This window comes from Trachemys scripta, chromosome 22, assembly GCF_013100865.1.
Source record: "Trachemys scripta elegans isolate TJP31775 chromosome 22, CAS_Tse_1.0, whole genome shotgun sequence".
NCBI classification, from domain to species: Eukaryota; Metazoa; Chordata; order Testudines; family Emydidae; genus Trachemys; species Trachemys scripta.
Window position 1 is genome coordinate 5,659,838 of NC_048319.1, and position 26,773 is coordinate 5,686,610.

Sequence of the window (26,773 nt, forward strand, 5' to 3'; positions counted from 1 at the left end):
AGGAAGGAATGGATTAAAAAAAAAACAACACAACAATAAAACACAAAAAACAATGAGGAGCCTGGTGGCACCTTAAAGACTATCCGATTTATTTGGACATAAGCTTTTGTGGGTAAAAAACCCACTCCTTCAGATGCATGGAGTCATCTGCAGTGGGTTTTTTACCCACAAAAGCTTATACCCAAATAAATTGGATAGTCTTTAAGGTGTCGCCAGACTCCTCCTTGTTTTTGTGGATACAGACTAACACGGCTACCCCTCTGATAATGAATTCCAAGTCACTCTTCTAGCTGTTTTAGCTCTGTAGGCTATAGGGAGTAAGAAGTTAAGCAAAAGGAATGCATTTGTCTATGTAAATACATCCAATTCTGAATACACAGAGGGACCAAAGTAACATCATTCCCTTGTAGATTGTTGCACAGCTGTTCTCCATTACTCTATCCAGAGTAAATCAGGTCAGATACTGTATCTCATACCTAAGAAACCATTATGCTGTTTAAACCATCTCTTACCTCCAGACTTTCCACCACATTACTCTTTAGGGTGTGACATTCTATCCTTAGTCCATTGACATCAATGGGATTTCTGTGCACACAAGATAGTTTACAAATGGTTACCTGCATTGGAAGGTGATGTCAGTTGTCCCCATATTGGTTTCCTAAAGCTTTTTTTTTTTTTTTTGGGGGGGGGGGGGGAGAACTATCAGACACCAGGCAGTCAGGAGAGGTAGCCTCTGAGCTACATACAACATGTGGGAAGAGCTGTCCTCATTGCAAGAATCAGAGTACTGGGATAACAGGTGATTTGGGTATCCTTGTGATCCACTAATAGGATTGCTAGAGGAATTCCAGGAGGAAATTTAATTTATTACAGGGGATTTTTTTTTTCTGTTTCATTGGCTGATGCAAGTTCATCTTTTTAAGGGGAACAATGAGGATGCAGGTTTAAAGGGACTCAGACTGGGTTATGAGGCCCAGAATTAAATTTACCTTCCTTATTTTCTTTTGAAAAGTCTATGTAATTCCCTCTAGTTCGTGTGTGTTTAAAAAAACAAAACACAAATCACTGAAATGCTCTCATCTAAATTAAAAAAGGCAATACCTGCTTGCATGCCAAGTTGTACACAGTTGCAAATTAAAGTGGCTGAATTACAAATGTCTCAAAAAAAAATTTTTAGGGCACTGACTCCTTAAATATAAATAGCGGTCCATCCTACTAATAGTTCCAAAGAAAACCTTTGCGGTGTTGCGGCTTTCTAATATTTCCACCTCTAATCTGCAAACGAGCCAGTCATCCATATACTGCAAGGCTATGATGCCGTCATTTCTCTCTCAGGATACACTGTGATCGCAAATGAACGGATAGGCTTACAGACAGACAAGCTGCACCTGTTAGCTGCCCACCTCCTAAACAGAGAAGATTAGAGATTTGTAGTGATACACCGGTCTGAGTAATTGTCAGTACTTCCGGTCTGTATAATTCACATATCCAGAAAGGAATCAAATGCTATAATATTGGACTGTAAAGGAAGTTGGGAATGTTTACAGTAAATTAGCTTTTATACGGGTGCTTTGTCATACAGAGATCTCAAAGCACAGTCAGTGTCATTCTCCCCATTTTACAAATGTGGAAACTGAGGCAGAGAGAGGGGAAGCAACTTGCCCAAGGTCACAGCATGTCAGTAGTAGACTTGGAACGAGAACCCAAGTCTTGTGATTCCCCATCTAGTTCCCTAGCCCCTGGACTGGGCTCCCTCCCAAACACAGGGCTCAAGAATTTGATGGAGAAAAGATCGGTCACGTAGCCTCCTGCACACATGGCGGAACAGGACTCACACAGTGCTTTCCTAGCTGCTGTGTGGAGAACAATAGGTGGTGGAGCAAGATATAAATAGGGCTTGACACCCCCTACTGGCTGCTCAGAGGAGAGGCGAGCCCTCCATTCCATGCATCTGATGAAGTGGGTTCTAGCCCACGAAGGCTTATGCCCAAATAAATTTTGTTAGTCTCTAAGGTGCCACAAGGACTCCTCGTTGTTTTTGCTGATACAGACTAACACGGCTACCCCTCTGAGCCCGGCTGAGTTTAACATTTGCAGAATGGAGACAGCAATTTCACTCTTTGCAGCAGAACTCAGGCAAAACTCAGCTTCCCTTCCTCTTTTTGTGCATACGGCTTTTAATAAAACGAGTCCTCCCGGGTGCTGCTTTTAAGACTTGAGAAGTAGAAGAGGCAGTGAAAGAAGGGAATGTTTGCCCTCAGTGGTTACACAAAGTAATCCAACCGCATGAGTCTGTTCTTCCCTGTCAATTTCTACCTGACTTTAGAGCTGAGGTTGACAGCGCTGGCTTTGACAAGGGCTCGTCCAAGCAGATGGTGTGTTGGCTTCCCCCATTCATTTCTACCGTTGACCTCCAAGCAGCTCCATCCAGAGCCTGGGAAATAGAGCCAGCGTCATGCTGCATGGTGGGCTTGAGAGAATGGGGCAACGTTGATTTGAATGAGAACTTCATGCTCATTTCACTTGTGATGTCCGGTAACATGTGCCTGAGTCCCATGTTCAAAAGCTGCATAGGCTCTTAGCGGGTATTAGGCAGCGACGTCCCATTGACTTCAGTGGGAGTTGGCGCCACAAATACCTTTGAGGATCTGGGCCCTAGGAGCCTAAATCTCATTGAAAACCAAGGGGATTTAGGCTCCTAAATCACACAGGTGCTTTTGAAAATGTTACCCCTAGTCAGAATTTGGATGTAGATCTCTAGTGGTGACAAGCCAATTCTTCAATAGGAGTTCTCTTGAATTCTGCCTGTTCCACCTTCTCCCTTCCCTGGTGAGACAATTTGGTGGACGCTCCACAGGCCCCATTCTCCATTACTCTGGGTCATGTGTAGTAATTTACACCAGCGCCAAGTGAGAGATTGAGTCTGTCACTGGGCTGTCTCCACTGAGGTGAATTTCACCCCAAGTAAGGGTACTTTTGACTATTGCCCTTCAATTCCCTACTGTGGCTGCTTCAAGAAATACATCCACCTTCCTGAAAATCCTGCTTTTGCTTCTGTTCTGGAGCCCCCTAGTGGAATGTACATAACACAGTCTGGCCCACCATACTGGGATCCTTTTTCTGGAAGATGGACATGCCAGTGGTTATGTTAGTATTAGGGTTGTCAGTTAATCGCAGTTAACTCACGCGCTTAATGCAAAAACATTAATCACAATTAAAAAGATTAATCATGATTAATCACACTGTTAAACAATAGAATACCAACTAAAATTTATTAAATATTTTTGGATTTTTTCTGCATTTTCAAATGTATTGATTTTATTACTACATAGAATACAAAGCATACAATATTATTTTTGAGTACAATATTTGCACTGTAAAAATGATAAACATGATTTTTCAATTCACCTCATACAAGTAATGTAGTGCAATCTCTTTATAGTGAAAGTGTAACTTACAAATGTATTTTTCTTTGTTACATAACTGCACTCCAACAAAACAATGTGAAAGTTTAGAGCCTACAAGTCCACTCAGTCCCACTACTTTTTCAGTCAGTCGCTAAGACAAACAAGTTTGTTTTTACATTTACAGGAGATACTGTTGTCTGCTTCTTATTTACAATGTCACCTGAAAGTGAGAACATGCATTTGCATGGTACTTTTGTAGCTGGTGTTGCAAGGTATTTACATGCCAGATATGCTAAATATTCATATGCCCCCTTTATGCTTCGGCAACCATTCCAGAGGACGTACTTCCATGCGGATGATGCTCATTAAAAAAAAATGCATTAATTAAATTTGTGACTGAACACCTTGGGGGAGAATTGTAGGTCTCCTGTTCTGTTTTACTTGCATTTCATGTTATAGCAGTCTCGGATGATGACCCAGCACATGTTCGTTTTAAAACACTTTCACAACAGATTTCACAAAACGCAAAGAAGGTACCAATGTGAGATTTCTAAAGATAGCTACAGCAGTCGACCCAAGGTTTAAGAATCTCAAGTGCCATCCAAAATCTATGAGGGATGAGGTGTAGAGCATGCTTTTAGAAGTCTTAAAAGAGTAACACTCTGATTCAGAAACTACAGAACCCAAACCACCAAAAATGAAAATCAACCTTCTGCTGGTGGCATCTGACTCAGATGATGAAAATGAACATGCATCAGTCCACTCTGCTTTGGATTGTTATCGAGCAGAACCTGTCATCAGCATGGACGCATGTCCTCTGGAATGGTGGTTGAAGTATGCAGGGACATATGAATCTTTAGCATATCTGGCACATAAATATCTTGCGATGCCACCTACAACAGTGCTATGTGAAGGACGGTTCTCACGTTCAGGTGACATTGTAAACAAGAAGCCGGCAGCATTATCTCCTGCAAATTGCAACCAAACTTGTTTGCCTGAGTGATTGGCTGAACAAGAAGTATGAGTGGACTTGTAGGCTCTAAAATTTTGGATTGTTTTATTTTTGAATGCAGTAATTTTTTTGTATGTGATTCTACATTTGTAAGTTCAACTTTCATGATAAAGAGGTTGCACTACAGTATGCGTAGGAGGTGAATTGAAAAATACTATTTCTTCACAGTGCAAATATTTGTAATAAAAAATAAATATCAAGTGAGCACTTTACATTCTGTGTTGTAACTGAAATCAATACATTTGAAAATGTAGAAAACATCCAAAACTATTTAAATAGTATTCTATTATTGTTGCACAGCGCGATTAATTGTACGATTCATTTTTTAATTGCTTGATAGCCCTAGTTAGTATCCTGAGGTTTGCTTATATTTTCCCACTCCTGTGAGCAGGGCAGCACCTCCGCTTTTTGAATGCCTTGGGCCAGACATAAAGAGGCCTCCTGGGAATTCCTACTTACCCTTTCCTCCAGGAAAGCTTGTCACTGCAGTTCAAGGGCTTTCCCCTCCCTTCCCCCCATTCTCCCTAAACACACACTTTCAAATCCCCAACACAACTTCACCTGAACATCTCTACTGACAAGACAGGCTGGGAAGAATGAGGGGAGGTATGACTCTTTAATAAATTATTAGCAAAATAAACAACAGCATTAATATATATATTTTATATAGCACTCATCTCCACAGATCATATCAACTTCTCCTCTGTTTCCCATTTTGATGCTTGTGAAGATCCGAAGACATCTGTCTATCAAGGGACGTTCTAATGGCGTGGTAGCTAAGCACCTAAGACAACTTCAGAAATAACTCCTTTTGCCAGCCACAGGGACACAGCTCGGAGTTAAATTACAGTCCGCGTTTCATTTCATCTAGCCTGTATCTACTTGCAGAGAAGTAGAAACTAAAGTGATCCATTTCTCCACCTTAAAAATATTCCTTTGGCAGGCGGGGATACAAGCACAAGCTAAAACTTTTAAACAGTCGCCTTTTGAGATTTAAACATATGCAATTTTCAAAAGTCCATGAGTCTTACAATCATCATGTGGAGAAACAATTGGATGATTTGTACTTAGCATAGATTGAATCCAAAGCGGAGTAAATGTAAATACAAAGCGGAGTCTGGCGGGGTCACTGCTCTTCCCTTGGCTGCGAGAGCTTCCTCAGGCATTCTCTTTGTTGAAGAACTGTCCTGATTCCCAGCGTTTGGCCATGGCATTCTTGTGGCGTGTCACTCTGGTGCTTTCTAAAATCTAAAATTAAACACAAAATTATAGACTGATTCCTATGCACTGGCTTTTTATTTTTGTAAAACTGTTTGTTCCTTAACCTTCCCTTCCTCCCACCAAATCTTAGGCCTAACATTTTCAGCAGCATGCACTGATCTGAATTGTCTTAAGTTCAGAGTGCCTAATTTGACACATTTCTGTCTTGATTTCAAAAGAGTTGACCACCCACAGTTCATGGAAAATTTGACTCGTGGTGACTCAAGTTGGAGGCCGCTTTTAAAAAAATCCCAACATCAGGCCCTGTAGAGGAGCAAACTCACCCCTGCAGCACCTCCTGCTGGTGACTCCTGGGAATTAGCTCACTCCAGCTCCGGAGCACCCTCTGCAGGCTTGTGATCTGCCTGTCCTCTGGCCCCCCGTGTCCCTCCCTAGCCCCAGTGCCCTTGTACCTGGGATGCTACCCTCCCAGCAGTGACCCCTCAGTCTTAGGGTCTCCCCTCCCTGGGGAACCCCCACCCACTCTTCCCACCTCACCATAAGGCTACTGCCAGTCATTGTCTAGCCCCACACCCTGGGGCAGACAGCAGTATCAGCCTACTCATCACTGTCAAGGTTGGGTTTGGACCTGCTGCTTTGGCCTACCCCTGGGTTGCCCTCTGCAACCCCCAGTACCTATTAGCCTAATGCTAGGCTGCAGCCTGGGGCTTTTCCGACTGGAGCTCCCCAGCTCCTCTGCCTTTCCCCAGCCCTGCTCCACTCAGGTACCCTGTCTCTAGCTCCCTACAGCCAGACCCTTCTCTCTCTGAATGCAGAGAGAGACTGCTTGGGGGCCTCGCTTACAGTCTTTTTATACAGGCCAGCTGTGGCCTGATTGGGGCGTGGCCCAGCTGCGGCTGCTTCCCAAATCAGCCAACCCCAGGCCCAGCCCTCTCCAGGGCTGCTTTTAACCCCTTCTATTTTAGGAGCAGAGTAGGCACCCCGCTACAGGCCCTTACGGAGGAAGGCGGTGATAAGGTAGCCAGTCCTGCTCGCAGTGAAATTGGTGGGAGTTTTGCTTTTGAACCAGGCACATCTGCCAGACTGACTGGCTAGTTACACATGTCTACATCCACAAGGAAAGTGTCTTAAACAAGCACTGAGTAGGGCCAGGCTGCTGAGACACCTGTCCAGCTAAACCCTGCCCTCTGTGCAGAACGAGAAAGCAGGATCTATCTATTATACTTACATGGCTCCCATTAATGTAGTGTCTAAGCTTTTCACTCTTTTTAATGTATTTATCATCCCAATGCCCCCTATGAGGCAGGGCAGTGCTATTATCCCTATTTTACAGATGTGGAACTAAGGCAAAGAGGGACTAAGTGACTTGCCCAAGGCCATGCAGGAAGTCTGTGGCAGAGAAGGAAATTGAATCTGAGTCTCATTTAATTATTTCCCTGCCGTTGTGAGGGCCTTGGGCACTGATGCACCTCAGCTCCTCCTTCTCTACCTGTGGCACATAACAGTCTAGTCTCCTGTAAGCTCTAATACTTTGGCCTCGTTCCGATTGTTGGGTTAGTGAGCGAGTGCTGGCTGGTGTTGGTGTTGGCCTGTGATATACAGGAGTTTAGACAAGATGATCTAGTGGTCCACTCTGGCTTTAAACTCCATGACTCCCAAGTTGCAGGCTGCTAACCACCAGACTGTCCTTCCTCTTCTTTTCCGGGAGCGTTCACTCTTGGAGGTGTCTCTGTCAGCCCACTCCTCTCTCTCATGCTTGGAAACATCTTTGTTGCCTAAGTGCTGTGTTTAGTCAGCCCAATTCAGCTGTTTGAAGATGCTCTTTAGTAATCCATGAAGTTTGGAGAAGAATTTTCCATCCCCAGCAGAGACCAGCTCTCTGCAATATTCCAGCGTACGCCAGGCCTAAGCCACTGCGTGGCTTGAACACTACAGGCCTGGTTCACTGCTGCCCAGGACCTTGTGCCATCTCTGACACCAGTGGCAGATGGGTGTAATCCGCTACCATTCCGGCTGAGTAGCCCTTTACATCCCTTTGGCACAGATGTCAACAACAGCACAAGGTGCAGAGTAGCAGAGACTCAAGGCCCTGTCTGTTTCGGGTATTTCAGTAACGTTCCTTTTCCATCAGCTGACTTGAAACTTTAGGAATTTAACATGGTGCGTTTGCGATGTGTGCCCAAGAGGACCAATGAAGGCTCCCCACAGCCTGAGCTCACAAAACTAAACCTAGAATTGGATTGAGACTCAGATCAGGACTTCCCAAAGTCGATCAGAGACCTGGACTCGGCCAAGAGGTCTCTTAGCCTCCAGGGGCTGGATTCCCATCTGATGTTCCCCAATGCTGGAGGCTGTTTGGATCCGGCCTATTTCTAATGAACTCACTACTAGTGTTAACCCACTGGAGTTTCCCTTAACCCTGGCTGGGGCTGGCTCCTAGCACAGTCTGACCTTGGAGTGAGAGACTGGCTAGAAAAAAACTTCTATTCTTCTCCTCTCACAATGGAATAACTTCCTCCATGCAACGCCAGACAAAGTAGCTACACTGCGCAAGGATAGGCTGTTAACCCTTTCCCTGCCCGTGGCATTCCACAGCCACACATAGAGGTGCCCTCACAGTTCTCTTTCCCGAAGTGCCTGTTGGAGGGGGACTTGACGTTCGGAGCTCTGCTCAGTGATTGGAATCTTCCTGGCTAGAAGGAAATGAGTGCCAGAGAAATGCAGACGTGGTCTGGACCATGTGGGTATTTGGGAGGAGGGAGGCGGGTCTGAGAAGACAGGGGAAATCTGAGGCAAGGCTTAAGTGTCTGATGTATTTACCTCTGCGTTGACGTCATCGCTTGCTTCAATGCTTGCATACTGCAAGAGGGGAAAAAAAGGGTCAGACGAAAGGAACCTGGCAGAGAAACAGGGAGGGTGATAAAGAGAATACAGGCACGAGGGGCAACCCCCTACAGCAGGGGTGGCCAACCTGAGCCTGAGAAGGAGACAGAATTTACCAATGTACATTGCCAAAGAGCCGCAGTAATACGTCAGCAGCCCCCCATCAGCGCCCCTGCCCTGCTCCCAGCGCCTCCCACCCACCGGCAGCCCCGCTGATCAGCACCTCCCCCTCCCTCCCAATCAGCTGTTTCATGGCATGCAGAAGGCTCTGGGTGGGACGAGGGAGGAGCGAGGGCACTGCAGGCTCAGAGGAGGGGGCGGGAAGGGGTGGAGTGGGGGCAGGGCCTGTGGCAGAGCCAGGGGCTGACCAGCGAGCACCCCCCCCGGCACATTGGAAAGTTGGCGCCTGTAGCCCCAGCCCCGGAGTCGGCGTCTGTACAAGGAGCTGCATATTAACTTCTGAAGAGCCGCATGTGGCTCCGGAGCCACACGTGGGCCACCCCTGCCCTACAGAGACAGACGGTGCTGGGCCTGCATCAAGTGTGTGTGGAGGGGAAGGTTCAAGGAGTCTGCGCCTGCTTGTGGGGCGGTGGAGCACAGACCCCACCCACCGCCAGCCCTCCCAAAGTGGGTGGGGAGGAATAGGGCACAAGCATGCGTGGACGTAGCCAAGCGAGCTCTGATTTAGTTGGGGTTGGTCCTGCTTTGAGCAAGGGGTTGGACTGGATCCCTTCCTGAGGTCCCTTCCAACCTGGATAGTCTATGATTCTGCCTAGCTCCAAGGACAATAGCAGTGACGTGGCAGCATTGGTACAAGCCCACCCAGCCCCTTGGGGACGTATTCAAGCGGCTAGCCCAGGCTGCCACAGCGTCCCTGCTATTGCTAGCGAAATCAAAGCTAGCGTGGGCAGGTCTCCATGTGCACTCACCCCTCTGACTGTGGCACAGACAGGCCCTCAGGCAGTGCAGCTGCTGCACCGTCTAGCCAGCCTCCCTCCCTGCAGGATGTGGGCACCCGCAGGCCCAGGAAGTAGGCAGGTTTCACAGGCAGGGAGCTGAGCTGGGTCACACCCAGGGAATCTGCAGCAGAGCCCGGAATAGACCCCAGGTCACCTAAGCCCTGGCCTGGTGCCTTAACCTACCGCTTTTCCAAGTGGCAGGTGAAATAAGGCAGCAGGGGAGACTCAGCCTTTCCTCTCACAGCCAGCACCACGCGCAACGTCGACAAAATTTCATTGCCTTTTATACCTGAGCAACTGCACGGCCATGCTTCCCACACCCAGCCCGCTGCTAGAACGTGACTGTGCCCCAGGCCGGCCCCGAGGCTGCCAGGCAGGAGCGCTCACCTTCCTGTCTTCTTTCAGCTTCATCTTCTTCTTCTCATCCCGCGGGGGCCCCGTGGGACCGTCATGGGCTGTTTCAGAGGCGTGTCTGCCCGTGTAGCCCTGATAAGGACTGGGCACGTTAGGTGGAGAGGCTGACCCCGGCGTCCCTGACTGGTGCGAGGCAGGAACAGAGACGGGTGATTCAGTCACCCAGTAGCTGTCAGCGATGCCCGAGGCGGCTTAAAGAGAAAGACACACGTGCAAAGGGAGCAGAAACCGGGGATGCGTTTTCAGAGGTCACTGGGCCCATGGGATATAAAAAACAGGAGCAAGGTCTCAGGAGTTTTCCTTTGGCCTGAGTCCAGAGCACCCCCAGAATCCAGAGGAGTCTTGGGTCTGCAGTTCCTGCTCTGACCCATCCCTAATTCTATTAAGGCCGCCCTCTATGCTTTCTCCACCCCAACCCGGCCTCCACCCAGGCAGTCTGGGCTGGATCCAAAGCCCACGGAAATCGACAGAAAGACTCCCAGGGACGTCAGTGGGCTCCGGATCAAGCCGCTCTGTGCTCCAGTAATGGAATCCTCCAGCAGGCATTGTTTGCTAACAGGATATGGGCATCCTACTGGAGAGCTGAGCAAGTCCTTGCAGGGAGGAGTTTTTTTGCCCCCCCAATCCCCACCCCCACCCACTCCTGTTCTCAGGGATGTTTGCCCCAGAGGTGTGGAGGGGACGTGGCATTTTTAACCTTTACTCTGTTTGTTTGCTTGCAGCTGGGCAGCTTGCAAGCCGTGACTGGATTCCCAGGGGTGTGGGAGGCTGACACGGGAGAGGAATGAGCAAACAGGGGAAGGTGATCTGGCATGGCATCTGCCTGAGTCAGACCAGAAGGCGCTCCTTGGGGAGATGCTTGTGCGCTGGAGATGGGGCTTGAGCCATGAACTTTGGAGCTGGATTTGAATTCAAACGTGGGAAGCGGTGGGGTGGGGTAGGGGGACAAGGATCTGGGGTCCCAGTTTAACTCCTTGTGAGCCCTTCTCTTAGGCTGCAGGCTCCTTGGATATCCATTGAGGGAAAAACTCCTCTCTGCTCAGGGGGCCAGCACCAACTCTCTGCACTATCTAAAGCCTAAAGGCCTGGCTCTCAGTTACTCCATTCCTGGGCTTAGGACAAGGATGCAGGGGGGAAGGTGAGGTAGGCTGGTTGTGCTCCCCCAATTCTGGGGCTGTGCAGGGACCTGCCCAATGGTTCCCATGGTCTCCTAGGGGCCTTTGGAAGCACAGAATAGCTCTTGGTCATGACTCCAATCCACCTGCTACACTGGGAACCGGGCCGGGCGGGGGGGGGGCACCGGAGTGTGTTCGGGGGGGCAAAAATCATCCTGGGGCTGTTTCCACTCACTCTAAGGCCCCCTTATGCAGCCAGGGCAGATAAAAGGGGCCCTGCTGTCGCCAAGAATCCCAGGGCATAAGGACATTGGTGATGCATAGGACTCACGCTGGCCCCAAGGGAGCGAAGCCCCATAGTTCTGTCTCTCTCTCCTCACCTGAACTCTGAGATGAAAGCTGAGACCGGAAGCCCTTCTCCCAGGCAGAGCCGTCATCGGTGGCTGGAGAGAAGCTGTCAGTCAGCAGCCTGTGTCTCCGCTGCTCCTGCAGCTCCTGTTCCCTCTGCAGAGCATTCCGGATCTCCTCCTCGATCAGCCAAGACGTCTGGGGCTTGCCCTTCTTCAGGGTGTACTGGTCCTCCTGGGTGCCCGCTGGCTCCAGCATCTTTTCCTTTCCGAGCAGGCCCTGTGTCCCCGGGTCGCTCACAAAGGAGATCTTGGGTTTCCAGAACGGTGTGGCAAAGGATTCCTTGTGCACCCTGACCCTCTCCTCTGGACTTGGTGTGGAATCTGCCCTCTCTGTACTGCTGGGGCACCTTGCCCCGAAGGAATCCTCATCCACCAACTTGCTGCAGCGGCCGGAGGGCTGATTGCATGACAGCAGCTCATCCGCCGGGGTTCTCTGACTGGTGTTTAGCGTAGAATATGGCTGATCAGCCTGGAAGCTTATTAGATTCACATTGTGGTTAGGGACTCTCTTTCCATCTGTGGTGCTCTCCGTGGGGCTGAAGCTGCCATCCATGGCTTGCTCTAGTGCAAATTTGCCATTCAGGGTCCCCGTTAGGTCCTCTGATTTCTTTGCAAACGCTGTTTTGTGTGGGGCCGGGAAGGCACCCTCCTGCTCAAACACTTTCTTGCGCTCCCCCAGTTCCTGCTGCGTCCCCTTATCATACATCCCCAGTAGCCTCCCTTCCTTCTTCAGATCTTCTTCCCGCTTGGTTTCCTGCTCGATCTCCCTCTGGACGTAGAAGGAAACACGGCCTTTGTCTTTCACTTTCCTGGAGGAAGGTAAAGAGAGAGACGTGGAGAGGAGGGGCTTGGTCTGGATTTCCACCAGCTCACGGCTGCTGGTCTGTCTCTGGATCCCTCTCTCTTTCCGTAGGCTTTCCTCCCTCTCCATTGCCAAGCGGATTTCCCGTTCTATGGGCGTCTCATTCCTGGCCTTCAGCTCTTTGGCAGGATCCTGGTTGCTGGCTTTGAAATCCAGCTGAGTGTCGAAGACCTCATTGGACAGGCTTCCATCGCTAACGTAACCCCCGCTGGACTCATTGGACATTTCACCCAAGCCGGAGTCCAGGTCATCTCTGGAAGAGGTTTTGGTCAAGCTGGCCATTCTCCCGTTGGGATCGTCCCTTTCTATGCCAGCCTTTTTGGGAGCATACAGCTCCTCAGCCATGGGTGTCTTGTACACCACATCATACCCGTTGATCTCTCTCTGGCTGGGTGCATTGGCATCGTCATAGTCCATAAACATCTTTACTACAGCCTCAGCGCTGTGCCACGCTCCCTCAAAGGTGTTCTGAGTTGATTCTGGCTTTGGAGGCATAACTTGCTGCCTCGGGCTGAAGAGCAAGCTTGGGTTAGTCTTTTCCAGCGTGAGGAACTGTTGCCGGGCAGCGGCAAAGTTGATCTGCTCCCTGTCTATGTTTTCAGGGTCGACGGTCGTCCTCACTTGAGCCGGGGAAGGGTTATCAAAGCAAAGGGCAAAGCTGGTGGCATAGCTTCCTCCCTGCTTAGCCTCATACCTACCAGCTAAGCCTGTGCTTAGAGAATCCAGCTCCTCTGTGGAGTTCTGCTTCTCAGCCATGGTGGAGCTTCTCCTCACCACCTGGCTTTGGATGACCTCTTTCCTCTCCTCCTCGAGCTCTTTTGCTTTCTCGGGAGAGATGTCCAAATGGGTGAGCGGGTAATTCAGCTCTTCTTCATCATCCGAGTACAGCTTGGATGGCTTCCTCTCCTCTTTATAAGCCCTGACATCATACAACATCCCCGACTTCACGAGCTCTAGCTTGGACTCTCTGTCTGGAGGTGGAGTCCAGAGATCCCTTCCAGCATCCAGGGAGTTTGTTGCTAATTCAGATCTGTCTTCTGGCAGACAGCCGGGTCTCCAGTCGTGGCCATTTTCAGCCTTGCCCTGGCTGTAAGGAGCAAACACGTCATCGCTGCTCTCAGCTCTCAGTTCTGCAGACGAGCTGCCTTGGTGAGTGTTGTATTCAGGAGTCGTGTGAGGGATATGGAAGATCAGGTTTCTGGTGACTCTGTCCATTTCCTGGGGCGATTCCTCAATCAACTCTTCAGAAGCGTCTTCCTGGACTCTGAGCTGCGGTTCACCAGTGGGGTTAATCACGGGTTCCTCATACACCTGAAGGCCTTCTGCATGAAAGACGTTTTGCTGTCCCTAAAGCGGGAGGGAAGTCACATGTTAGAGAGAAACACAAGGAGCCGAAGTCACAAATGAGTATGAGAACGCTGCTCATTCTCCTGACACCAGTGTTCCATTCTGACCCCAGAGTTACTCCTCTGCTGATCAGTAGCTGATGTCCAGGGCCCTGCAGGTCAGCTTCCTAGTGGAGGAAAAATCAGCGATGCAGAATATGGATATATTCTCAGTGTAACTTGTTTTATTTACACATATACACCAGTTCCCGAACAGAGGTGGTCAAAGAGCATGCAGGGCAGTCCTCCAGGAATCTCAGCCCAACACTAATGTCTGCTTCCCCGGGAGCAACTCTGCATCAAGAATTGCCTAAAATCAGAGTCCATGGCAGGCAGCAAATTCTCGTGCTGCTCTCACAGCCCCTTCTCTCCTGAAGCTGCCCCTACCCGAAACCCTTGCATAAGCCAAAACTAACAACAACACTGCGTATCTTCTTGAGAATCAAAACTTGCTCACACACTCAGAACTTGGAAAAGCGCCACCTGGTGACAGCTGCTATAACCCACATAATGCTCCTTCTACTGGAGAGAATCAGGACTGCTTAACTATGTGTCATAGGCCCTATATTGCTGGCACAAGGGATTCTCCTTTAGCTCAGTGCTACAGACCTATGTGTCTGGAGCAGGAGGATCTGAGTTCTATGGCTATAAAGTTCTCTGTGGCTGTGGTGCTTAGCACAATGATTATGTCCATGGGTGCGTTATGGACACAGGTTGTTCAGCAATGATCATATTTAGAGAAGACCTAGGCAGGGAAAGACAACGAAGCTCAGATAGCAAAGGGGAATGAACCTGTGGATGGAAAAAGAATGTCATTTAGCGTTCACATTTTGTAGCTCTCGCAGATTTCCCCCTCTCGAGCCAGGGAACGATAAGCGCCAGCAACTAGGGTATATATTTGAAATGATCGAAAGGGTGTGGATCATAAACACAGTTCCATGACTCATAAAATGCAGCGAACTTTCACCCAAGTATCGTGCAAAACAGAAATAAATTCCAGCCCTTGACCTTGGCTTTTATGCCTTCTCATGCCAATTGTTCATTATGAAACCTGCTGAAGGTGGCGACAGCAGCAGGAGAGTCTAGGCTAATCCTCCGATGACTGTAAACCAGTTACCTCCTTTGTTGTTGCAGGAGCTATATTGCATCCGGAGTCGATTAGTGGAGCACAGATTTCTCAGGGATGGGGAGCTCCATAGATATCTACGCAGTGCATTCATTTATGTATTGGGGCGGGGCTGGGAGTCCAGGCTATCTATGTAATAATCCTTGCCACACACGTCAGCAGCAATCGAAAACAGCACCAAAACCAGAGTTCTCCCTTTGAGCTAAAGGGGACCCTCCATCCAGGGGTAGTACGTAGCCAGCTGTTATCATAGCTGGGGACACTAGAAGGAGACGTGATTACATGTAACCAGTAAAAGCCTGACCCAAAGCCCACTGAAGTTAATAGAAATAGCTTCAGGAGGTCTTGCATCAGGCTCAAAGTAAGTACACCTCTACCCCGACAGAACGCTGTCCTCGGGAGCCAAAACCTCTTACCGCGTTATAGGTGAATCCGCGTTATAGCGAACTTGCTTTGATCCGCCGGAGCGCGCAGCCCCGCCCCCCTGGAGTGCTGCTTTACCGCGTTCTATCCGAATTCGTGATATAGTGGGTCACGTTATATCGGGGTAGAGGTGTATATTGCACCTTGAACATAAGAAGAACGTAAGAGCGGCCCTCCTGGGTCAGACCAAAGGTCCATCTAGCCCAGTGTCCTGTCTGCCGACAGCGGCCAATGCCAGGTGCCCCAGAGGGAATGAACAGATCACAGCAAGTGACCCATCCCCTGTCGCCCATTCCCAGCTTCTGGCAAACAGAGGCTAGGGACACCATCCCTGCCCAGCCTGGCTAATAGCCATTGATGGACCTATCCTCGGTGAACTTGTCTAGTTCCTTTTTGAACCCTGTTATAGCCTTGGCCTTCACAACATCTCTTCACAACCTTGACTATAGGTCTCTCGATGCCATCAGAAACCCTCATGATCATCGAGTGTGACCAGCTGTATAACCCAAGCCAGAGAAAGTCACCCAGCGACTCTTGGAAAGATACCCACTCTTGATGTAAAGACTTCAAGTGCTGGAGGATCCCCCAGCACCGTAGGTCTGTTGTTTCAATGATTAATGCCCCTCACCCTCACTTTTAAATACTTCCACTTATTTCTAGCCTGCAGCTTCAGCTTCCAGCCACTGGACCTTGTAATGCCTTGTACAGCTCGATGAAAGGGCTGCTGTGATGCGGTCGCATCTCTCCCAGCTGTGACGTTGCTGCGGTCAGTAAAATGGTGTCCCCTGCTAAGGTTAGCCATTGCATGCGTCAGGCACGAAGAAGCGACAAGCCTCATGTTTGAGTTATGTGAGGGACGGCTCTGCCAGCCACTGGAGAACTTTGCACAGCTGTTCCTCCCGGGAGCTGAGGGCTTTACAAATACAGTTAACTCAGCCTCCCAGCTGGAGGTGAGGTCAATATTATGACACCCCATTTTATAGTGGAGGAAATTGACTGACAGATTAGAGCGAGATACTAGGGTGTAGAATGGAACCCAGGGTGCCTCATCTCTTGCTCTAACCACTAGACCCCACTCTCCTCCCAGAACTGAGTCCCACTCCTAATCACTACCCCCCATTCCCTTCCCTGAACGAGAACCCAGGAATCCTGACTCCCTGTCCCCTACTCGAACTACAACACCCCCTCTCTGGCAACGGTATCTGCAGCCCTTCCTACTGCGTGACTGGTGCAGAACATCTGCTCCAAGCAGAAGAGACCCTGGAGCTATTTCCGACTCGTTCCGAAGCCATTTCTGCAGTGCTTCTGGGAAGCCACTGCCCCCAGATGAAAGGGTCAAATTCACACCTGGAGAAAGCAGGTGCAATGCACTGGCACTGAAGCCACCTCTGCTTCTAGCAGGTCTGACTGGCTCCCATAGGCTTTTCACTGCACGGACACTGACCTGCTTAGAGAGAGTCACGGGGACAGCAGGTGTAAGATGCTTGACTCCAGGGATGGATTGGGCCCGGTGCACACTGGGAACCGAAATCCAATGGAGCTGCAGTTCCCAAGAGTTTATGCTCAGCTGAATTCTTATATGACTCTCTCATTTCATACCGGCAGGTAATTATCCTTCCTTTATAGCTCCTGACTACACGGAGATTGGAAACTTATCACCCGCCTGCAGCTTATCTCCTGTCCAGGGGTCAAAAGTCCCTGCTGGGAGTGGCTTTGCCGTTGTGGAATGTGGGTGGCTGTCAGCACTGGACACGTCATTGTACGCTCCACGTTCCTCTGACGGCGCTGCCACGGAGTGAGCTGCCAGCTAGAGCAGGCCCCTGGAGCGGGAACCTTTTCCAAAGCCCAGAGCCTCAGTGGGAAGCGCGTGGGAGTCAGGCGCTTCAATCCCTTTGAGGATCTGCACCTCAGGGGGTAAAGCCAATGGGACTTAGACTCCAAAGTGGGCCTTTGAAAACATTCCCCACTGTTGCAATGCCGTGTCGGATGGGAAAGGACCCTAGGGACTAGTGATTTGGGTTGGCTCCATTTTTGGGGTGCTCAGCGTTAGACACATTAAAGGAGCCCGATTACCAGACAGCACTCAGCAGATCAGGCCCCTGTAAGGTGTCTGAAGTTGGGCACCCGGAGTCCCGAGTCACTTTTGGAAATCTTGGTCTGGGGGCAGCGTGGCCAAGTGGGGGGAGACATGGGCAGGAAATATATTCTGCCCAGTTCTACCACAGACCTGCTGGCTGGCTGCGCAGAAGTCATGTCCCAGCTCAGTGCCTCAGTCTCCGCATCTGTAAAATGGGGATAATGAGACTTAACCACTTTTCTGAAGTGCTGCGAGGTCTACGAAGGGAATCCTCAACGAAGAGCATGAGAGTTTGATGCTGCTTCTGGCTCCCTGCTTCTGGCTTTTGTGCAGTGGGGCGGGCAGGCAGGAAATATGTCCCTGTATGATCCCCCACCCAGGATCCCCCACCCCGTATGTCACACGTGCACGGGATCCACACATGCAGCACTCTGTGCGTTGAGAGGGAACAATGTCACAACCATACTCCTGGCCTGTACCCTCTACATACACCCTGGCCTGCACCTGAATGAATGGCCAGGTTCCTAAACTCCCTGCCCCACTCCCAGGGAGCCCGGGGAATGGAGCAGGAGAAGAAGCACTAACCCTTGGATGGATATTCATGATCCAGGACCTACCTCCGAGGAAGGCCCACGCCCACTTCCATTGTCTTTGGAAGCAACAGGGCTCTTTGCTCGTCCTGCCAGATTTCCCAATTACAGAGGGAGGAACATTGTGAGGGGAGCTGATCAAGCAGAGGATTGGGGGCAGGGGGCTGAGGGAGGGCTATGGGTTATGTTTACAGTAAGGGACAGCGGTACCAGGACTCCTGGGTTCTATTCTCGGCTCTTTCTAGGAGGAGAGGGGAGGGGACAGATAGCGAATGGGGCGTGTGTGAACGTGAAGGGGAGTTTGGTCATGCTAAGAGTCGCTCAGCAGATGGTGGGAATCCCCAAGGATGGCCCCCTCCACCCTGGGGATTTCCGTAGTGGTCACTGGGTAGCACTGTGGCTCGGAACAGCGCTGGAAGAGGATTCTCTATGGAGAGCATTAAAGCAGGTGGTCAGGGATAAGAACATAAGAACGGCCAGACTGGGTCAGACCAAAGGTCCATCCAGCCCAGTATCCTGTCTCCCGACTGTGGCCAATGCCAGGTGTCCCAGAGGGAGTGAACCGAACAGGGAATGATCAAGTGATCTCTCTCCTGCCATCCACCTCCACCCTCTGACAAACAGAGGCTGGGACACCATTCCTTACCCATCCTGGCTAATAGCCATTAATGGACTTAACCTTCATGAATTTATCCAGTTCTCTTTTAAACCCTGTTATAGTCCTAGCCTTCACAACCTCCTCAGGCAAGGAGTTCCACAGGTTGACTGTGCGCTGTGTGAAGAAGAACTTCCTTTTATTTGTTTTAAACCTGCTGCCCATTAATTTCATTTGGTGGCCCCTAGTTCTTGTATTATGAGAACAATTAAATAACTTTTCCTTATTCACTTTCTTCACACCACTCATGATTTTATAGACCACTATCATATCCCCCCTTAGTCTCCTCTTTTCCAAGCTGAAAAGTCCTAGCCTCTTTAATCTCTCCTCATATGGGACCCGTTCCAAAACCCTAATCATTTTAATTGCCTTTCTCTGAACCTTTTCTAACGCCCGGATAGGAAGATATGGGGCAAGCCTCTGCTAGTTGTGGGGTTCATTGCCCTGTAGTTTGAGGGGGAGAATGAGCAGCGCACTGGTGGCCTAGGCGAGGAGGAGGGAGGGGATGAGAGACCATGGACAGGAGCCCACAGACCAAATCATACCCCCCTCCGTGGGAGAATTTGGTACAGCCAAGAGGGAGGGAATCCCTGCCTGGCGGTGACCTGCTGACTGGGGAAACTCTCATCTGCTGGCCAGGGCTGAGTCACAAAGTGCCACACAACCCATGGGTGCTGAGCGAAAACAGGGTGTCAAGCCCAGTGCAGTTGGACCCAGCCCCCACACTGCATGCCCAGGGACTCACCCCTTGCAGCTCCAGAGGGGAGCTGGGGCACAACAGGATGGGCAGAGATGGGTGTAGCTGTGGACCATGGAACGTTTAGGAGCATTAGAGATCGTGGCTTCTCATATTTAAAGGGCCTCTGGTCACAGGGCCAGTTTCTTTTACAGCACATTCCTCACCAGGGCGCTGGGATGGGCCGTCCCAACACGCCTGGTCCCCATTGCTCTGGGCCGTGCCGGCCCCAGCGCGCCCAGTCCCCATCACTCCGGGCCGCGCCGGCCCCAACGCGCCCGGTCCCCCTCGCTCCGGGCCGCGCCGGCCCCAACGCGCCCGGTCCCCCTCGCTCCGGGCCGCGCCGGCCCCAACGCGCCCGGTCCCCATCGCTCCGGGCCGCGCCGGCCCCAATGCGCCCGGTCCCCATCGCTCCGGGCCGCGCCGGCCCCAACGCGCCCGGTCCCCCTCGCTCCGGGCCGCGCCGGCCCCAACGCGCCCGGTCCCCATCGCTCCGGGCCGCGCCGGCCTCAATGTGCCCGGTCCCCATCGCTCTGGGTCGCGCTGGCCCCAACGTGCCCGGTCCCCATCGCTCTGGGCCGCGCCGGCCCCCCACACACTCAGCCCACAGCAACCCCCACTCTCTGTAATAATTTCCTCAGCAATGTATTGTTGCCAGCAACATGGACAAGAAAAGCAAGACCTGAATTGCTGCTTCCCAAGGCTGGGAGAGAAACTAAGGAGGCAGTGGGGCAAAACCCAACCCTTCCCAGACCCTGCTCCTTACTGCCCCCTTCTCCTGCCCTCCGGTTCCTGGTCGGTAGAACGACTGCAAAGAGAGGCCAGAAGTAGCGCCATCACCTCGTTACTGTGAGAGGGACGAGCAGGGAGCGACCCCGCAGGGCGCTGGCATTTCTGTAGCATTCATGGACTGCTCAGGGTCTGCCCCGCAAATATTAAAAAGGGCACCGAAGTCCCTGGGGCCATTGTCCAGAGCAAGCGCCGCACACGCTAGTACCCAGCAGCCCCTGCAGCCTTTGCCTAGACCCAACGTTGCATCCTCTATTACCCAGAACCCCCTGGGTCCACTGCCCATACACAACACTGCATCCTTTATTACCCAGAAGCCCCTGGGGCTTTCCCCAGGCCAAGCACCACATCCTCTATTACCCAGCAGCCCCCAGTCCCTCCCCAGACTTAACACCACAGGCTCTTCACAAACACAACTGGCTTGGTTCTCGCTCCTTTCATGCGTGAACACTGACCAAAACATACACACAGAGCACCCACAGGCATCCGTACACAGACACTCACACCCACAGGTGCACACACACACACAGACACAAAGATGCATAAACACACACACAGACCCATTTGCACACACTGGACTGGTGTACAGACGACGCATACAGTACAGTGTAAGCGTTTGAGAGTCCTGGCTACACGCGCTATAGAAGAGCTAGGCTGTATTACCAGTAGCAGTAGAAAGTTATGCAGGAGCTGCAAAGTCTACTGAGGCCCCACCCCTGATCCAGCCCTCCCACCCCACCCAGAGCACAATGCACGTACTGTCAAATGGACCCTCCAGAACGGGCGTTCCAGTTCCCCATGGAGACCTCTTAGGGGGCATCCGGCTGGGCTGGTGTTTGCGAGCGAGTGTGTTTTTGAACTACGCAGGTCTGGGTTGGGGGCAGGGTGGGGTGACGCTGCCGGAGCTGCCAGGAGACCACGGGCTGCATTGTCCTGATAAGCTCCTGGCCCCAAGTCAGTGAAGGAATTCTGAGAATTTGCCTGGGCTCGCTGTTGGAGGCAAAGGGTTATTGAACCTGAGTCTAGTGCCCTGCTCCCTCCCCCAACGTGCACCTCATCGTGATGACCTGCACTTTGCAGCAGCCTGGAACTATCCGGCAGCTGAGTTACTGCAGAGACTCACCGGGAGGGAGCCAGGGCCACAGGCTTGGCCCTTCTCCGGCAGGCCTCGCATTGGCTGCATCGAGAGGTGGCTTTCGATCCTTTGTCCTGCAGCCTGGAATGCACTGAGACATCTGCTGGGAAAACTACCCCCTCCCCTGGCAGAGACACGGGCTCCACGGTTTAATACATTTGATGCCATCCCTTACCACCCATCAGCTTCTCTGATGCAGCAAACTAGACCCTCTTAGATCCAGACCCTAGGGAGGCCCTAGATCTAAACCATCCTGACATTTGAGGGAAATCTTGTGGCTGAAATCCTTTCCCTACCTCTGCCACAGGTTTGCCTTGTGACTTTGGGCAAGTCGCCTCCCCTCTCTGGGCCTCAGTTTCCCCATCTGTATAAAGATGACGCTGACCCATTGCACGAGTAGAGTTGTGAGTGTGAGTTCATCAGTGCAGTGCAGCGCATTGCCCAAACCAAGCACCACATTCTCTATTACCCAGCACCCCTGGGGCCACTGCCCAAACCAAGCGCCACATTCTCCATTACCCAGCAGCCCCTGGGGCCACTGCCCAGCCAAGCGCCACATTCTCCATTACCCAGCAGCCCCTGGGGCCACTGCCCAAACCAAGCGCCACATTCTCTATTACCCAGCACCCCTGGGGCCACTGCCCAGCCAAGCGCCACATTCTCCATTACCCAGCAGCCTCTGGGGCCACTGCCCAAACCAAGCACCACATTCTCCATTACCCAGCAGCCTCTGGGGCCACTGCCCAGCCAAGCACCACATCCTCTATTACCCAGCAGCCCCTGTGGCCACGGTCCAATCAAGTGCTACATTCTCTCTATGTAAAGAGCTTGGAGCTTCTCCGACACACAGCACCAGAGAAGGGCGACGGTTGTTTGGATTCAAAGCTGGATCTGGAATTTGCTACCTGCACCCTTGTAACTGTCACCCACGTCATATAAATTGCCCGAGGGCTGGGAGATCATACAGCTCCTTGCCACATCAGCCGGTGCGTGGGAGACACTGGATTAGTGACTGTCAAGTGGAGATGCTAGAACAAAGCCCCAATACCTGAGCGTGGTAGTCAGAGCTCTTTACCTGTGGCTTATTGCTGAAAAGGAAGCAAATTTCTGGAAAGGGCAGGACTGTGCCCAAGAGCCCTTGAAGGGTACCAAAACGGCCTTGCTCAGCAAACACTTCAGGAGGAGGTGGGTTCAGGCACACGCACTGTCCTGTTTACATTATGGGCGCCTCTCCCCGGCCAGGATTCTCCTGTCCCAGCTGTGTATTATGTCTGATACCCCAAGTGTTTGCTCTTGCATAGCTGAGATGGGAGCTCTCGCCAACGCACGGTACCCTAGCCCCCGAACACTCAGCTCAGCAGCTGCAAAGCCTCCTGGGAGAGGGCTTATCCCTCAGGAGTCTTTCATTGGCTGCCTTGCTGCTCCCAGGCCATGCCATCCTGGGGATCTTGGGAATCGAACTCTGGCCTCTCTTGCCTCCCCTTAGGGTGTGGCACTAACTCGGAAGCCTCCCCGGCCCCGGGACTGGCGCTGCCACCATCACCCTGCTCTGCTAAGGACCAGTTGGCGGGAGGTGCTTCTGGGCAGCTCGTAATAAACCTCAGCAACATCTCACGTCTCCTGGAGGCAAGACCAACAAGGGGAAAGAGGAAGTCAGACTAAGGGGAAAGGCCTCCCCTTTCCATGGGTATGCTGATGCAATCAATGCTTCTCTGCAGAGGACCCCTGTGCATCCTCCATCTAACAAGCCAGCGCCAGGGGCAGGAGAGGGGGCGTTCTCCGGCATCCTTTGAGTTCACGGGTTGGGGGAAAGCCTCATGACGCTCACAGCGCCACCTTCTGGAAGTGCCACCTAGTGCGAGCGACCAGTAAACGGCAGCACCCTATGCTACCTGCCAATCAACAGTGGCACCAGACAAGAGCGCCTCCTGATACATAGCGCTGCTGCCTGATAGTGCCGTCCAGAGCCCCGTCCTGACAACGGCACGTGGCTTCGACCCCTTCAAGGCCAGTCCCAGCACTGCGCTTCTCCCTGGCCAGAGAGGTCTCCAGAGAAGCCCCACGTTCCAATGCCTCCAGGGGCAGGGGGTGTCCGGGGGGTTGGTGTTTCTTAGCAGCTGATCCGTGGTGGTACAGTGGCCTCTTCCGTTGCTTTATAATTATGATTATTATTCCTTAGTATTTGTATTACTCTAGCACCTAAGAGCCCCAGTCAGACCCAGGCGCCAGGCGCTGCACAAACACCGAACAAAAATCCCGTCCCTGTTTTGATTTCCTGCCCCAGTTGGAAGCTGAACAAGAGAGGGGAAAACCCACTCCCCAGGGGGCATTGCAGCAAGTTCAGACCAGTGCCGGGCACACCTCACCCTCTGCCGGGCCCTGGCCTCTCCCCCAGGGAGACTCTGCTGAGCAACAACGTGGCGTCTCAGCAGAGGGACGGGGCCCAAGCTCTTCTCAGTGTGTAAATGAGAGCGACTGGGCGCGAGAGAGCGACACCGCGATGTCCCCTCCCCAGCCAACCTCCCCATCACTCCCTACAATGCGCCCAGGGCGCCCGGCATCAGATTTAGGCATCGCTCCAGGGCTGGGATCCCCGCTCACAGCAGAATCCCGCCTCTCCTTTGCCTGGGAGAAACGATGCCGAAACCCTAGATCGGGGCTTGTTAAGCTGTAGTTGAAAATCCCAGGTGTTCTAGGCAGGCTCACGCCCTCTGATTGACCAGCTCTGCTGTGAGCCCAGTGAAAAAACACTCTCCCCGCCCAGTCCCCCAGGCCTCACCCAGCTCGGGCAGGGTCTTTTTAGTGAGTGTCGCTCTTGTTTTTCACTGGGACTTTTCCTGTCTACCTGGCCAGTGCATCTGAGTTGAGAGTGCTGTCCAGAGCGGTCACAATGGAGCACTCTGGGATAGCTCCTAGAGGCCAATACCGTGAATAGCGTCCACACTACCCCAAATTCGACCCGGTGATGTCGATTTCAGCGCTAATCCCCTCATCGGGCAGGAGTACCGAAATCGATTTTAGGAGCCCTTTAAGTCGACAAAAATGGCTTCGTTGTGTGGACAGGTGCAGGGTTAAATCGATCTAACGCTGCTAAATTTGACCTACTCGTAGTGTAGACCGGGGCTAAGGCTCCAGTATGCAGAAGCAGATGTGTTCTGGGCAGGGAGCACAGGGTCTCGTTCCCCATGGATTTGAAACAAAGTCCACTGTCTGTTAACGTGGGTAAGAAAGTTACCACACCCTCAGGACGAGGGTGTGTCTAGTTCAAAATCAGGCGCTGGGATTTCTTGTATCCCTTGGCAGGTGTCACCGATGCTCTAGCTCTGGGTCTCAGAGCCCTGGGGCGTGTTACAGAACGCTGCTAGCGGCTGCTGGACATTTCAGACAGCTTCAAGCAGAGCGCAGCTACTTAACACAGCAGGTGAGTGCAGGCAGAGGACACCTCCCAGCTGCTGAGTGTTTCACGGCAGGGCAGACAGAAGGTACCTGGCGTGTGGCTGAATACAGCAGGTGAATGCGGGTGGAAGGTCCCTGCCGCGCTGGTGAGCGTACCAGCAGAGTCTGGATAGAACACACCTGCAGCAGGTAAGTCCAGGAAGGACGCACCCATTATGCTGCGGTGCTCCAGAGAGGTGATTTAGGCTCTCACTTCCCTCTGATGTGAGTGGGATGTTGATGTTCGCATAGTCCTGATCCCAGCAGGGCTCCCTGCACGGACAACCGGCTCTCCTCTTACACCTGCGAGCGCCAGGGCTGTTAGAAAGCCAGCAGCTTCCAGGGGAGCGGTGAACTAACCAGTCTGTCTGGTGTCCGCCAGGGTCACTTGGAGGTAACAACAGCTGATGTGGAATGTAGCCAAGCACTGGGCCAGCACAGGAATCCTGATTTCCAATCCCCTGCTTAACCTGCTAGAGAACACTCACCAAGAATAGAACCCAGGAGTCCTGGCTCCCAGACCCACCTGCTCTAACCACTGGACCATACCCCCAACCAAACCCAGGAATAGAACCCAGGAGTCCTGGCACCCAGTCTGAACCCCATAGGGTGCACTCCTTCCCAGAGCTGGGAATAGAAAACACAGGCATCCTGGCTTCCATTCCCCCACCCCTTTCTAATCACTAAACTGTACTCAAGGCATGAACAGAACCCAGGAGTCCGGATCCCCAGCCTAACCCTAGGGCACACTCCAGCCCAGGGATGGAAAGGCTGTAGGACCCAGGAGTCCTGGCTCACAGTTCCATCTCCCCCCTGCTCTAATCACTAGGTCACACAGCCTCCTCTTAGCGCTGGGGGGTGAAGATTCACATGAAGAAACAGCCTAAGAATGTCTCACCATTGCGCTTACCTGTGCCCTGGGCTCCAGGGTGGAACACAGGACCTGCCACGGCGGGGTGTATTTAAACATCTTCTCTCGCCCCTGGAATCACAGTTTGCGCCAGGAAGGCTGCCCCGTGGCACACAATGCCGGGTCCTAGGCGAAAGAGCCGCTGTCCAGGGCAGGCCCACGGCCGTCAGTCTGATGGGGATGAGGCTCCCAGCCTCTGCAGGTTACCGCGATCCATCAGCGCGTAGGACTGATTGGAGCAGAAAGAGAAAGGGGATTTAGTCTGTTTACACCCGGCTGGGGAGTGACCAGTTATTCTGGAGCCAATCCCAGCTGGCGAGCGCTCCTCCTTCCACTTCCTCTCTAGGCGCTGCAGGGAGTTGGCTGCACCCTCTTAAGCAAGAGCCGCACGACACTCAGCAGGAATGGGGAAGGCAGCCCAGCCAAGAGCCCCGCAGGGGTAGGTCATGGGGGGGAGAGGAAAAGCCAGGTGAACCTCATGGTTGGCTGCTCCCTTCCCTTGTGCTTCTGAGCTCCCATCCAGCCCTCTGCTCTTCTGGTTGGGTGTCCCCACCACTTTGCCTGCTTTAGGTTGTGTGTGTGTGTGTCTCTCTCTCTCTCACACACACACACGCACACACACACACTCCCTTGGGCTCCCACAACTCCCTGGGAAACCTGGACCCCCAGATTGTCATCTCCAAAGGCAGCAGGGGGGTGGCACTAACACCACAGTATCCCACCTGTCGTGATCATCAGAAAGGAGTGAGTATCCCTGGGAGAGGTGAACTGGCTGCAGGGGGTGGGCGGGACAGGGAAACAGAGGGAGGAGCTGGGCCCACCTCATCTGGATGCCCCGGGATCAGGGGACAACGGGCTCCAGGCATCACTTACACCTGTTTCTTGTGCATGGTTCTGTGGCAGACCACGTTTGATGTGAGCCCCCAGGCTCCTTGAGGGATGGGCTGAGAGCTGGGCTCCCATGTGGCTGTGTATAACAGGGACCCGGCTGGCTCTCACATGACTAGATCGTGGGGAGGGTTTAGGCCTCATGTGCTTTAACAGGGTATCTGAGCAGAGCAACACCCAGCTAGCTTTTTGGCAAAGGCTGGGCACAGTTTCTGATCCGTCCCCTGTACAGGGATAGACTGACAGGTCTTTCCCATCCCTCAGTGGTGTGATCCTATGTGCCACACTCATACATGTGCTTGGTGTGCGTCTGTGAACACATAGGACGCCTGAGTGTGAGA

The 26,773-nt window shown here is 52.1% G+C and overlaps 1 protein-coding gene across 2 annotated transcripts; it reads right to left on the reverse strand.

Moving 5' to 3' along the window:
• Positions 1-5,016: 5,016 nt before the first annotated feature.
• MISP (mitotic spindle positioning) lies at positions 5,017-25,790 on the reverse strand. 2 transcript variants are annotated; one of them, XM_034755359.1, is made up of 6 exons: positions 20,824-20,920; positions 17,445-17,499; positions 11,392-13,630; positions 9,870-10,087; positions 8,461-8,499; positions 5,017-5,667 (listed from the first exon to the last, which is right to left on the reverse strand). In XM_034755359.1, the coding sequence occupies exons 3-6, from the start codon at positions 13,496-13,498 to the stop codon at positions 5,578-5,580; spliced, it is 2,454 nt and encodes an 817-aa protein (XP_034611250.1). In that variant the 5' UTR covers positions 13,499-13,630; positions 17,445-17,499; positions 20,824-20,920; the 3' UTR covers positions 5,017-5,577. The 2 variants fall into 2 exon arrangements, with proteins under 2 accessions (XP_034611250.1, XP_034611249.1); XM_034755358.1 differs by lacking the exons at positions 17,445-17,499; positions 20,824-20,920 and adding an exon at positions 25,545-25,790.
• Between the last annotated feature and the right edge of the window lie 983 nt (positions 25,791-26,773).

Bases quoted from the DNA above. Each gene is read 5' to 3' on its own strand.
- MISP (XM_034755358.1), bottom strand. From the start codon at position 25,604: ATGTTTAAATACACCCCGCCGTGGCAGGTCCTGTGTTCCACCCTGGAG. The intron at 10,088-11,391 runs GTGAGGAGAGAG...TTTCTCTTTAAG, and splicing joins GCTTTCATCTCAGAGTTCAG to CCGCCTCGGGCATCGCTGAC. The intron at 5,668-8,460 runs GTAAATACATCA...GTTTAATTTTAG, and splicing joins GCGATGACGTCAACGCAGAG to ATTTTAGAAAGCACCAGAGT.